A 14,368-nucleotide genomic window follows, 5' to 3' on the forward strand; every position below is an offset into this window, starting at 1 on the left:
TTCAAATTTTAGATGCTTTGTTCATAACGCATTATAGGCTAGAAAACTATGCTTCAAAACGTATAGTATTGTTTTCTCACATGTGTTTCCACCATTACAACTACAAAGATGTACAAAATATCAATTTTCTAAAAAGCTATAAGCACTTTATGAATTTTAAGACAAAACAACTTAAATTTTTGATGAATTTTTTGCTCTCAATATAGGATCAAATTCTAAAAACTTGTTCCTAGCTCAACAAAAAAGTTTGTAGGAAAACAAGAATGTCCAATTATAGAACTAGTGTAAATAAGAATCATGACAAGCTATGGCTTTTACCCCACATATATCCATCTCAATTTATGTGACATTTATTTTCAAGCTAAATAGACTTAGCCACATGCATTAAAATGTTACCACCCCAATCCTTGTAGCAATTTGTTGTGACAACACGTAGTATATGTATATGTGAAAGTTTGTTGGGAATAGTGTTGTTGCAATACACTTGAAGGGGGACTTACCAAATTCCCTAATAAGCCTTAATCTACACAAAGCTTTAACATTATTGTAATGTGCATTTTTCCAAATTACCTAACAAGTTGAATCATAATTAAGAACACCTCAAAGGTTGGGTATTTGTAATGGGTGTGTTAGAGAGACATGTCTTCTATGTAAGAAAATACCTTCAACTAAAAATCACAAGGAGACCACTTGTTATTGAGAATCATGAACGCACACAACATTTACTTTAAAATGGTTTGAGAACAAGCATAACATGTTTTTATGCTCACATAAGTCTGAGAATAGCTTTGAGAATATGATCACAACAAGAAACTCATAAACCACATGCACATCAAGAGATGTAATAGGGTTATCTAAGATTACTTGAGTCATTCAAAGTAGTGTAGCCAACATTGAATAGAATCACATTATACATGCTAGATGTTACGTGGTCAAATCTTATCAAATTAATCCCACATTTTAGACTAATAACATAGATATCTCAAGTCAATACACTACATCACATAATTACAAACCAATATGCAAATAACTAAATAGCACGCATAGAATCTTGCAAAAAAGAATATGAAAGTTCCATAGGAAACATACACGTGACAAGAAACACATTCGTTAAGAACAAAAACTCAAGCACTCTCTTATGAAGATCCCAATCTTAGAGAAGCTTAGAGAGAGAGAGAGAGAGAGAGAGTTTGTCTTCCAACACGAAGCTATAGAAGTGAGTAGGATAGTAAAGACACCAGAGGGGAGAGGGGGTGGGGGTGAGTGTAACAGCTCTTGCACATTGAGACAATTACATTGAGAAATCTTTCTTGAACAGAAATTTAAAAAATGAGAAAAGAATGAGCAATGACCATTAAAAGAATCAATTTTCTCATATTAACACTTTGGATCAAAGGTAAACAAGGTATAGGTGTATTTAATTATTCCTAAGTCATCAACATGTGCATTTATTGCTCCTCTAAATCAAGTACAAATCACTGAGTAATATAAGAGCCTCTCAAAGTTGCAAAACATAAAGCACCGACACAAGCAACGTTCAATTGCATCCTATTATGCTTGCTTCTGTAAAGATTGATGTAGATGAAGCCCTAGTTGGGCTAGGTTAACCTCCTCTCTCTCCAAGGTGGGCCCACTTCTATTATATTACATCTTGTTCCCTGCCCTGTCTCATCAACACACAATTACGCTTTGTAAAGCATTTGTTGTTGCTAGCTGGATTACGACAACTCAGAAGGCAAACAAGAAAAAGAGAAAGAGATGATGGTGCCTACAACACTTGCTAAACAAAGCTTCTTGCAGTTGGCTAACATCAAGCCTCTTCAATCATTGCCACCTTGTAGCATGCCCATCTTTCCAAGACCTTCATGCATGTCTATAGTGTCCCCTCAAGATTAAGCTTAGCCTCTTTTGCACACAGAGCCTCAGGTTGAGAGAGATGATTTTGACAAGCCTCATGCTTGCAAAAATTATCTTCGAATTGCAAAAGAACTCCAAGAGCCAGCTCTTCTTCCATCGGGCTAGGGACATGCATACTACCATTCTTAGACTCATGTAGTCCGGAGAATTCAAGACACGAAGAGTGTGCGCCACAAGGAGTGAGCACAACACTACCATGCTGAAGGCCCAGCTGTAGAATACCAAAAAACACAGCAGAAGAGGAGAAATCGATTTGCTTCTGCTTGAAGAAGCTTCATCATGAGGCAAGCAGTTTCAAGCTGAGAAGTGTAACTAACAGATCATGAGAGCAGACCCTCAGAAAAAGTTCAAGGTTGCCCTTGTTGCATTGGACTACTGCAGGACATCTTCGGAGCCAGCTTGCACACGACGACAGCCGGCCCTTTGCAGAGCTGTTGCACAGTCCGAGTATCTACACAAGGTGCGAGATGAGCTGGAGCGTGTGACCAGTAGTGAAGAGCTGAGGGAACAGGTCGCTGTACTTTAGTGACGGATGAGGACGTGCAGAAGATGCCGTTCCTAGATTGTGCAGTGAAGGAAGCTCTACGTCTACACCCCCTGCCCCTCTTCTGCCCTCGAGCGCAGATTGCACCATAGATAACTACTTCCAGCCCAAAGGGATGCAGGCGATTATCAACATGTGGGCCATTAGCCATTGGGGAGAACCCGATTGCTTCTGGCCGGACAGGTTTGAAATGAGTCGCTCCAGCCATGAGATGGGTGGCGGCCAGCACTAAGCATAAATTCTGCCCTTTGGCTTAATCCGGCAGGCACTTGGGCACGTCCACCGTCCACAGTGAACCTCGTCAAATTCTTTGACTGGGAACTGCTCCATGGCCTCAGCCCCTCCTCCATCGACATGATCGAGGAATCCATGCTAGCCTGCCACAAGAAACTACCCTTGCTTGCCATTCCCAAACTGAAACAATCCTCTCCACCTTGAATCCTCACTGTCTCTGATTTTTAATGTCATCTGCTGCATCCAAGCCGTGATGGGCCTGATATTAACAGTTTCTTGAACTTCATAAAAAAGGTAATAGACACTCAAACTAAAATTCATAAAATGTGAACTTCATAAAAAAGGTAATAGACACTCAAACTAAAATTCGAATTTAAAATGTATTCATTGGAACAAGTTTGAGCTCAAACGAGCTTGAAACGACGTACTGACCTAGGGGCCCTATCAAATTGTCTTTTTAGATATTCATTGTCCACCAAGTCTCTTGCCCTAAATTTTAACTCCTCATCCAATGCAAAAGTATTGTGTTCCATAACTAGGGTAAATTGCCCCTCTTCAAACCACTTCTGGCGGTTGGTTTCAAAAATATCCTTTTTCTCTTTGGCTGCTTCATCTGAAGCATCGAATTCTAAGGACTTGGGAATCTCCTGTAGGTTGATGCACTTGTATTCTACCCAACCTTCAGCTTCACCCTGCTTACAAACAAGAACCTCTCTCTCTCTCTCTCTCTCTCTCTCTCTCTCTCTCTCTTGCGCGCGCGCGCTCGCGCGTGCGTGCTTGGAGGTATTTCCCTCCCCCTTGGAGCCTCTCACCTATTCACCCATATGGACTACTTGATTCGAGAGCCATCACCAAGGCTAGCATGGCCCATATTTTTATAATAAATCGGGCCGTCTCATGCATCTAGACTACCTGACTGGAGAACCAGCAAAGAGTCTCTCTCTCACACATTTCATGTAGCACAAAAAGCCTCTCTCTCTCTCTCTCTCTCTCTCTCTCTCTCTCTCTCTCTCTCTCGGGATTGGACGAAAATAAAGAGAACCACAATCTACATACTCGGCACCTAGACCAAAATCTGCAAAACACAGTCAAGTAGCTCACCACCCGAGGTCACTGAGATGTCCTATTGCCACACATATGATCACAGATGCAGATACCACATAGAGAGAACTAACTATTTACAACATGGAGAATTCTGACTTTGACCAAGAGGTCGGCATGGACCATCTTCCTTGGGAGAGTGAGTCTGGGACTAACCAGAAAAACGCACGGATCAAATGCGTCTATGACCTCGACGCAAAAACCCTAACCCTAAAACCCGTCACACTCTCCATCATCAACCGGGTCATTCCCTGAGGTATTGGTGCACCTTGTCATCAAGTTTTACCTTGTTGTCTGGACCTGTGTCTTTGGTGGCAGCTTGCATTTTAGGGCTGATTTGAAGTTTTTAACACCCTCATCATCAACCGGTTCATATCCCATGTCGACATCTACGTCCAGCAAACTCTTCTGCATTGATGAAGACTTAAAGACTTGAACATAACTCTCAGGCCCAGTCCCCTACATCGACAATTACCCAAGCCCAGCCATCTACCATGACAACCACTCGGAAAAAACGGTCTGATCCACAAAGAGTTGAATGGTTGAACAACTTCAAGAAACACACGGATTAGAAGATCCCTGATCTTCCTCAGATACCTCACGAGTCTCACCTTGTGGTATCTCGGAACTACCACATATGGAAGGAAAGGATGCTTAACCTTCTCGAATCTTATGATTTGCAAGATATTGTTCTAACTACCACCCTTGAACCAGAAGAAGACGACGAAGACCGGCACTATGTGTGGGCCCGTACAACCGGAAAGGTACGATCTCTCATATTGTTGCAGACTGCAAAGATGAAGTTCTCTCTTCCGCGTTGTCCTGCAAGAATGCCAAGGAGATGTGGGACAAGTTGGCTGCAAATCATGATCGTGTTACACCCCTAGATCCATCCAAGTCATCCAGTATGCAAGAGCACGTCACCAAGGTGGAGGTGCTTCATGATCGCATCAACGAGCTTGAAACGACGTACTGACCTAGGGGCCCTATCAAACTGTCTTTTTAGATATTCATTGTCCACCAAGTCTCTTGCCCTAAATTTTAACTCCTCAAAAGTATTGTGTTCCATAACTAGGGTAAATTGCCCCTCTTCAAACCACTTCTGGCGGTTGGTTTCAAAAATATCCTTTTTCTCTTTGGCTGCTTCATCTGAAGCATCGAATTCTAAGGACTTGGGAATCTCCTGTAGGTTGATGCACTTGTATTCTACCCAACCTTCAGCTTCACCCTGCTTACAAACAAGAACCTCTCTCTCTCTCTCTCTCTCTCTCTCTCTCTCTCTCTCTCTCTCTCTCTTGGAGGTATTTCCCTCCCCCTTGGAGCCTCTCACCTATTCACCCATATGGACTACTTGATTCGAGAGCCATCACCAAGGCTAGCATGGCCCATATTTTTATAATAAATCGGGCCGTCTCATGCATCTAGACTACCTGACTCGAGAACCAGCAAAGAGTCTCTCTCTCACACATTTCATGTAGCACAAAAAGCCTCTCTCTCTCTCTCTCTCTCTCTCTCTCTCTCTCTCTCTCTCTCTCTCTCTCTCTCTGGATTGGACGAAAATAAAGAGAACCACAATCTACATACTCGGCACCTAGACCAAAATCTGCAAAATACAGTCAAGTAGCTCACCACCCGAGGTCACTAAGATGTCCTATTGCCACACATATGACCACATAGAGAGAACTAACTATTTACAACATGGAGAATTCTGACTTTGACCAAGAGGTCGGCATGGACCATCTTTCTTGGGAGAGTGAGTCTGGGACTAACCAGAAAAACGCACGGATCAAATGCGTCTATGACCTCGACGCAAAAACCCTAAAACCCGTCACCCTAACCCTAAAACCGGGTCATTCCCTGAGGTATTGGTGCACCTTTTCATCAAGTTTTACCTTGTTGTCTGGACCTGTGTCTTTGGTGGCAGCTTGCATTTTAGGGCTGATTTGAAGTTTTTAACACCCTCATCATCAACCGGTTCATATCCCATGTCAACATCTACGTCCAGCAGACTCTTTTGCATTGATGAAGACTTAAAGACTTGAACCTAACTCTCAGGCCCAGTCCCCTACATCGACAATTACCCTACATCGACAATTACCCAAGCCCAGCCATCTACCATGACAACCACTCGGAAGAAACGGTCTGATCCACAAAGAGTTGAATGGTTGAACAACTTCAAGAAACACACGGATTAGAAGATCCCTGATCTTCCTCAGATACCTCACGAGTCTCACCTTGTGGTATCTCGGAACTACCACATATGGAAGGAAAGGATGCTTAACCTTCTCGAATCTTATGATTTGCAAGATATTGTTCTGACTACCACCCTTGAACCAGAAGAAGACGACGAAGACCGGCACTATGTGTGGGCCCGTACAACCGGAAAGGTACGATCTCTCATATTGTTGCAGACTGCAAAGATGAAGTTCTCTCTTACGCGTTGTCCTGCAAGAATGCCAAGGAGATGTGGGACAAGTTGGCTGCAAATCATGATCCTGTTACACCCCTAGATCCATCCAAGTCATCCAGTATGCAAGAGCACGTCACCAAGATGGAGGTGCTTCATGATGGCATCAACATGGCAAGCGGCCATTTGATAGGAGAGGACATGGCGATAACTCCTCTCTAAACTTCGTGCCCGTTATTCCTCTTTCTAGACCTCTCATCACTTCAAGGATCATTACTTGGGAGGAGCTTGTTCCCCAGGTACTTGATTAGGAGGATCACAATGCCTTTAAACGTCAGGGTGGATTGCATGGTCTGGCAGCTTTTGACTCTTCAGATGTCCTAGTGGTGCCTCCTGCGTCAGCTAGACCTCATCAACAAGCCGGCGGACCCCACAATCCTCGACCCCCTGGTGCACTTGCTCCTCGAGCTCCACCCGTTCCAACAGTAGCACCTGCTCCTAGGCGACAACAACAGCGTTGCCATGCAGAGATTGATGCTCTCTAGGCCCGGAGACATTGTAATGATTGTGGCGAACTAGGCCACTATTGGAGGAGGTGCCCACGTAACCAAGGTGCTTCCACATCTTCCTCATCAACAGTTGACGCTGCAGCAAACCATCAAACTTTTTTCCCCCGCTTTTGTTGGAGATGTGGCAGTTACAATCACAGCATTTTCCGTGGCTTTTGCACCTACTGCGGGCGACACTATTCCCGCACGGAGGGAATGGGTGACATATGACTCGACATATAACTCCGTCACTGCATGACATCCACGACATGTCTCCTCGAGAGGGGGTTGTGTGCATCAAAGACAAGTCAGAGATCCCTATACAAGGTGTTACGAGGCTCTGGCGACGACTAACCTTAGTTTTGGCTTGTTTCCCTTGATTTTTATTTAATTTTTAAGACCATCTTTTTGAAGTCGCAAATGGCCGGGAATTGTATGTCAGTGTGAAACAGCCGATGGCCGAGAGTTTCACCCGCAGAAGTGAAGGTCAGGTCGCCACGAGTTGGACGCGCTGAAATCCGAGCACTAAAAGGGTGTCTAGGCTCAGTTCAAAGTCATTTAGGCCCCATGCAACACTTTATAAGTTGGTGGGTACCATGAATTTAACTCAAAAAGAGCAAATAGGACACATGGTGCCATCATATCAATTTGCCAGAGTCGGCATGAAGAGAGGGCGCCCAAAATCGATCTAAGAGAGTGGAGGGGCTGATTTTGACTCATTGTGAACTCCAAGGTGTGTGATTAGTGGGTGCAGGTGATCATAGCTTTAATGGAAATCTTGCCTTCTCCCGTGTTCTATGTAGCACGATAATTCTGCTCTCGTACACCTCTCTCCCCCTTTGAATATAGACACGTAATGCCTAGCTCAAGGGCTTTTCATCTACATGTACAGTTGTGGGGATTCATGCCCGTTTCCCAAGGCAAGAGCCTCTTGCACAGGTATTGGATTAGCTTAATTGCTAATCCCCCGCAGGTACATGGAACTCAGAGAGATTTCACATGAGAAATCTCGTCCGATTCATAATTCTTTGTTGTGACAAGAATATTCCTTCTGTGTCATTAATCTCTCACTTTCATGTTTTGAAAGAGAATAAAGCACGCAGTCTAATAGTCTCTCTCAGTACACAATCCCACACTCCAGAAATGAGTTACTCATTGCATGAAAAGGAATCTCAATCTGTCAATCCTTCTCCTAAGCACAACACGCATTTTTTTGCATGATAGAGATTTGATTGTTTGTAAGGATCATCACGACTTCAAGTTGCTCCAATCTGTACCGAGTACACCTTGGAGTGACCGTGAACTAGGTGGTTCCAGTCTTGTGAGCAATTTGGTGGTTTGATTGATTGTGTTCCTAGTAAAACTAACCCAATTGCAGATACGATCAGTCATGCAGGCCTAATCGTCCAAAGAACACATTCAGGAAGTACAACATGCATTGTCCGAGTCTCTCATTCACGACGGTCTCTTGTATTTTCGTCACCGTCTTTATGTGTTACCCTTTTATAGGAATGCCATATTGCACGATGCACATGATTCACTCACGGATGAGCACAGACGCATGAAAATCACTCTAGTAAAGATATAGAGTTTGCATTCAAGAAATCCACAATGTTTTATCATTATCAGCATGCTAATAATTTTTGCATGATCGTGCCTTAGAAGGGGACATAGTTATAGCAAAAACATTAGCATCAAGCATTGGTATTCCCTTTGTGGTTGCCACAGTTAATAGTTTTACGTCAAAAAGTCAAGTTTAGGTCGCATTTTTTGCATGTACTTGGTGAAAGTTTTGACACCTCATCACTTTTTTCATATGCATTCTATACGCAATCATTTAAGAAGCATAGTTTTTTTCCAGTCACTCGACAAGCAACAGATGTGTCTATGATAGTGTTTGAAGTGGTTTCAGGGAAATCTCTCAAAGATGATTCTTGAAGAAGGTGAACCCGAGATAGTAGACAAAGTTGAAGCATTGGAGCTAAAGCACATTATTCTGTCTCTCTTTCGGCGCGGCCCAAAGAAGCAAGCATTGCATACTTTCTTGAATTTGAGTATCGTGGGACCCACGCAGCAAAGTGGGCCGGTGAAGTGTTCTTCACAGACTCCCAAGAGTTGTTGGCGGACTATATGGAAGCCATACAGCTCGATACTAGTTCCTCACCTTGAAAAGGCAGGGATGTCATGTGCACATCTAACCCTATGTGCATGTGGACAAGCTGTACCTACTTCTAGTATTTAGGTAGCCTAGAAAGTGTTCTGGCACCTTTGTGAGCCTGTACGCAAGACGTGCATGTCCAGGCACTTACGGTAGCTACATACCCTCTTATTGCACAACCCATTAGCATTAGCATCAATACCCAGCACCAAGCATAAGCATTTTCACCGCATGGACTCATTTTCACCGCACCATTTTGAGCGGAACAAACACATTTACGCGTGTCTCAGAAGCTCCCGCACGCAGTGGGACAGTTCCCCTATAAAATGGATGAGTATCACGCCAGAAAACCTTTTGTTTCAAAATCCTTCGCGATGGAACTGTGCATATCTGTAGGGGATTAGCAATTAGCTAATCCGGTTCCTGTACAAAAATCTTTTGCCTTGGCAAACGCGCATAAAACCCCCAGAACTATACATGGTCATCTAAGAAGCCCAACTAGAGGGGCAATACCATATGTGCAAAGGGGAGTAAGAGATGTACGAAAGCAAGTCATTGCGCTACATAATACAAGGGAGAAGTCAAGCTTTCCATTAGAGCTATGATCACCTGCACCCACTACTCTCTCTCTCTCTCTCTCTCTCTCTCTCTCTCTCTCTCTCTCTCTCTCTCTCTCTCACACACACAAACCTCAATTTTGGGCGCCCCCTCTTGGGAAGAGCTACTGGAGTGTGTTGTGGCTTGCACGTTGCTCTCCTACTACCATTTGCTACTTTTGGTTTAATTTCTAGTACCCACCAACTTAAAAAATCTTGTCGAGGGGCCAAAATGACTTTTAATTCAGCCTAGTGTCACAAACTGGTGACGTGGTTGGCCCTCGGTGTAACAAACTTGGACACTCCAAGTCAAGAATCGACCACGACAGCACCAAATAACCGCTTCAAAACAATTCACAGTTCACAATAGATTTACACTGGCCCGATGGAGTTCCGTACCTAGAGATATTGGCCCCAAAGACTGGCGTCATTTTCGGTATTTCTTTTATTATTAATGTGAGTTTAAAGTACAAGAGTGGTTGGGTCTCACTCTGAGACTCTGCGTCCAGATGCTCTGCAGAGTGGAAGCCCAAACCACTTATTTATTTACAAGGGATGCCAAAAGCAGAGCCCCAAAAGCTTGAAATCAAAAGCCTAAAAATAAAGCAGAGGCTCTCTCTCTCTCTCTCTCTCTCTCTCTCTCTCTCTCTCTCTCTCTCTCTCTCTCTCTCAATAATAAAGCAAATAGGCCTTCTCAAAAGCTTCCCTTCAATTTGCGTAGAAAGAAAAGCGTTACTGCTGTCCTGCAGGAAATTGCGCCGCAGAAATCGGGTTTCCGTACAGCTGGCAGAATTTCCGCGTTTTTCGGGGTAGCCATGCCACGTCAGCATTTCAGCCTGTGACCTTTTAGGGTTAGGACAGAGTTAGGGTTAGGGTTAGGGTTAGGGTTTCTCCAGATTAGGGTCAACAGTCGGTCAATTAGGAGCAACCACTTCATCAGTTTGTGACATACCCCCTCTTAAGGTACGCCTGCAAAACAGACAGAGGCCATAAACTGTCTTAGCACACACTGACTGTTAGCACCTACATACTAGAAGCACACATCTAGCACATGTACCACATGTACCAATTGACAGTCACATCACACGACATTACAGGACATCACTCGACATCACATAACATTCAACATTCATTCGGATCTTAGATCATGATTTATCGGCAATGTAGCTAGCAATCGCATCTAGATCCAATCGGGACCTCATCAATGTCCAATTGACTAACCCCTATTGCAACCATGTCTATTCGAGATCAAGTAGACCAAAATGTTGCAGTCATTTCGTCTATCAGTTCCTGCACTTAAAAAGAAGTCAAGAACAAATCAGTATCATATTCAGGTATTCCATTTCATAAAGTCACACAACAGAGTACTGTCAGCTCTCAGTATTCTTGAAGCTCATAGAGACATCAGTGACTCTAGTATCAAAATCGAGAAATCTGTTGACAAAGGAGTGGAGTAACTCCCCTCTCGTGCATCCCACTGCACCAGATCTCCGGTCAGCTGAATTCTGGGTTCCATTGGAATAGACTATGCTAAACCAAAAGCCTCGAGGTAAAGTTTCACAATCTGAGAAGTATCTGCTAGGTCCTCCTCCTCCATCCACTTCGTATCTAATGCAGGATAGTTCTTGAACATAACCAAGAACCGCCTTCGGACTTTACCTTTATTCTTCGTATCCTTATGTGCCAAAATCTGTTCAGGAACAAGGATCTCCTCGTTTTCTTCCACTCCGGGTTGCTCATCAGACTCCCCATCATCAGGCACATCACCTTTGAAAGGTTTCAAGAGACTCACATGGAAAGCATTGTGAATCCTCCAAGTGTCAGGCAGTTTCAGTCGGAAGGAGACATCATTGATCTTTTCAGAGATCTGGAAAGGTCCGTAGTATCGCATACTAAGCTTTGGAAAAAAGCCTCTCCTTTCCCCTCTTCTTTCTCAGGCGTGCCTTATCAAAACGTAAGTGTCACGTGACACATCCAACCCTATGTGTCCGTGGACAAGCTACAGCATGACCAAGGTTCAGTTTCGTCGAGTCAGTCTAGAATAGGAAGTGATTTAGCACTTTTGTGAGTCTGTTCGTAGACCGTGCATGTCCAGACACTTAGATTAGATGCATATCCTCTAGTTGCACACAGCCTGACCATCAGATTCCCATCAGATCCCATCAGTAGCATTTTTACAGTGCATAGGCCTATTTTCCCTATTTTTGACATTTTTTACTTATTATTTTTAAGTGACTTTTGTTGGAAAGTAGGTAGGGCAATTTCGCTAAGTTAATATATAAGCAAACCAAAGTTAGCACTTTCTGGTAGAAGAGGCAGCAGGAGCACCTTGCTGAACAGGAAACTTCTCAGCAAGACCAACACCCGCAGTAGCCCTACCGTTTTCAGCCATCTGAGGACTTAGCATTTTTGCATCAGATCAGCCTTGGCGTTTTGTGCATAGCAGATCAACCCCGGCGTCATCACGACACAACAGATCAGCCTAGTGTTTTGCATTTGCAGAACAACCGGCGACGGCAACAGATTTTCAGCCCTAGGGTTTAGCATCTGCATCATACCTAGCGTTTTGCAGATTCTCTACAACGGAACCTCAAGAAACACCAGCATTTTCAGTTTTCAGCCCTTAGCACTAGCAGAAGAACCCCGAACCTCGCAGGTCTCACCTTCTTGCAGCAGTTCCTTACCGCACGGTCAGTTTCCACAAGGTTTACAGTTTCAGCCCGGAAAGCGCAGATTTCAGCATCTGCGTTTTCAGCGCGTCGTCGTCGCATCGTCGCCATCGACATCGTCATCGACATAGAGTCAGAATTCAGCAGATAGAAAATTTGCAGATTTCAGATTTCAGCCCGTCTCTCGTCATCCTCATCGTTGTCGACATCGTCAGCAAGTCCAAGCATTGTAGAGATTTGTGCAATCATAAGTAGACCGCTCTCCTGTGTGTTTGGTGGATCGAGCGTCGCTCGCTGCTGCTGCATCGTCCCCTTGCCATCGGCAGCCTCTACCCCCCCCCCCCCCCGCCCGCCCGCCTGTTGGTGCTCCACCCCCAGCCCGAGCTGCTCCTGCTGCGCGCTCCTCCTCACGCCCTCTACCCTATCTGCCCCGCCCCCCCCTGCATTGCCGCAAGCCTATTTGCCCCCTGCTGCGTGCAGCCTTGCCCACCTTATCCGCTCTTGACCCGCTGTCCTATCTCGCTGCCACCCCCCGCCCGCTACCCTCACCCGTTGCCTTTTCCAGCACCCCCCCCCCCCCCCCTCTCTTTGCTCTCCGCCTCTTTCCCGAAGGTTCCCTGCAACTGGCTCTGGCAGTGCTATTTTTTGGACAGTGCTCGACGCGTTTTGTTGCAGAGTATTTCCTCCTTTCGCTTCTCCGACACAGCAGTAGACACAGATGGAGGCTCCAACTCTGCCACAGAGGGACTCGTCCGAAGCCCCCTTGCCCGACCCCGCTGAGCCCACCATTCGACTTGCTCTTTCACCGACAGAGCAAGTGAGCCTAGCCGCAAAGGTAGAGCGCTTGCAAGCGACTTCTGTCATCTGCAAGATTCTCAGCACCCGACCCAGCAGAGGAGAGCTGCGTGACCTTCTCCAAGCCCGCCTTCTCGCAGAGGTGGGCAAGATCTTGGACGTACAGATACTCGGACGAGGTTACTATAAGCTCGAGTTTGAGACCTCCGAGATGGCGTCCAAGGTCATCGCCATGAGTCCATTGACCATCCGAGCAGCTCGAGCCCACTTTCGACAGTGGAGACATGGTTTTGACCCTGCTTCGGATGTTCTGGTAGAGGAGGCAGACATCCCCATCTCCGTCTGCTTCCCGGGTTTGCGGAGGGAGTACTTACCACTTTTGTCCAAGATAGGCTCAGCCATTGGGACTGTCCTGGAGGCACCTTGCACGGCAACCTCAGTAGCTGCCAAGGCGGCTGGCATTCCCTCGGTTCGCGTTCTAGTTAGGGACACTCACACGCTCCCGAAGGTCATTCTTCTGCCTCGGGTGATTGGGGGTTGGTTTAGACAGAGCGTGGAGTATTCGGGCCTCCCGAACCAGTGCTTCATTTGTCAATAGATGGGCCATCTTGCAAAGGCCTATTCACGGAGGAGGCCTCGACATACACCACAGACTCAGCCCCAGCCTGCAAGGGCTGGCCAGCAGCCACAGACAGAGACACAGAGCACACATGCAGAGCTGTAGCAAGTCCGTGGTCGACGACGGCAGGGGCCCTAATACCCCCAGGAGGTTCGGGGACGCAAGGGGACCGCTGTACAGGCGATCTGGCGCATTTTCAGGGCTGAAAACAGAGAATTCAGCGTGCTGCAGATTCTCGCCAGGTTTTGCAAAGTGCCCGTATGCGTCGGGAAAGTCATTTAATGCGTGGGAATACTGATCGTGAAGGGTTCTAGTACAGTTATGCTGCCGAAATCAAGCCAGAACAGTCAAAATTCATCCAAGGTTGTGCGAGGCAGCTTGGAAAGAACCACAGCGTTTATTCCCTCTTTTAAACAATAAAGAAATACCGAAAGGGGCGCCTAAGTTAGGGGCCAATCTGGTGTCGGTCTTCTCATACAGGTGCATTCTAGCATCTGTATCCCATTCCCCTCTCTTGTGTCATTATAGCACAGGTAGAATAGACGACTAATAATGGGTGAAAGCTAAATCAAGGTTTGAAGTAAAGTCTACCGCCCTTTTTGGATTGAACAGGCCGGTTTCAGCAGCAGCATCTCCTTCTTGCAAAAACTGATCCTCCTCTCTGAGTGAGGGCATGTGATGCTTTTATAGCTCCTGGCCACGGGCACGAATAGCTGCTCGCAACGTTGGCTGATGTGTTGCCTTATTTATCAGATGGCTGTCCACTTATTAAGTGGGCGA

At 45.5% G+C, this 14,368-nt stretch overlaps 1 protein-coding gene across 2 annotated transcripts in view; it reads right to left on the bottom strand.

Annotated features, from left to right (window-relative positions):
- Positions 1-1,400: 1,400 nt before the first annotated feature.
- Positions 1,401-14,368, bottom strand: part of LOC147417479 (uncharacterized) — a 34,081-nt gene continuing 21,113 nt past the window's right edge. Inside the window, exon 2 of one of the 2 annotated variants that reach the window (XM_086506833.1) lies at positions 1,401-1,663. In XM_086506833.1, coding sequence (XP_086362959.1) covers positions 1,640-1,663 — 24 coding nt within the window. In that variant the 3' untranslated portion in view covers positions 1,401-1,639. The other variant, XM_086506832.1, reaches the window with a different exon arrangement.

Source organism: Adiantum capillus-veneris, chromosome 30 (genome assembly GCF_014529385.1).
Source record: "Adiantum capillus-veneris isolate H3 chromosome 30, ASM1452938v2, whole genome shotgun sequence".
NCBI classification, from domain to species: Eukaryota; Viridiplantae; Streptophyta; class Polypodiopsida; order Polypodiales; family Pteridaceae; genus Adiantum; species Adiantum capillus-veneris.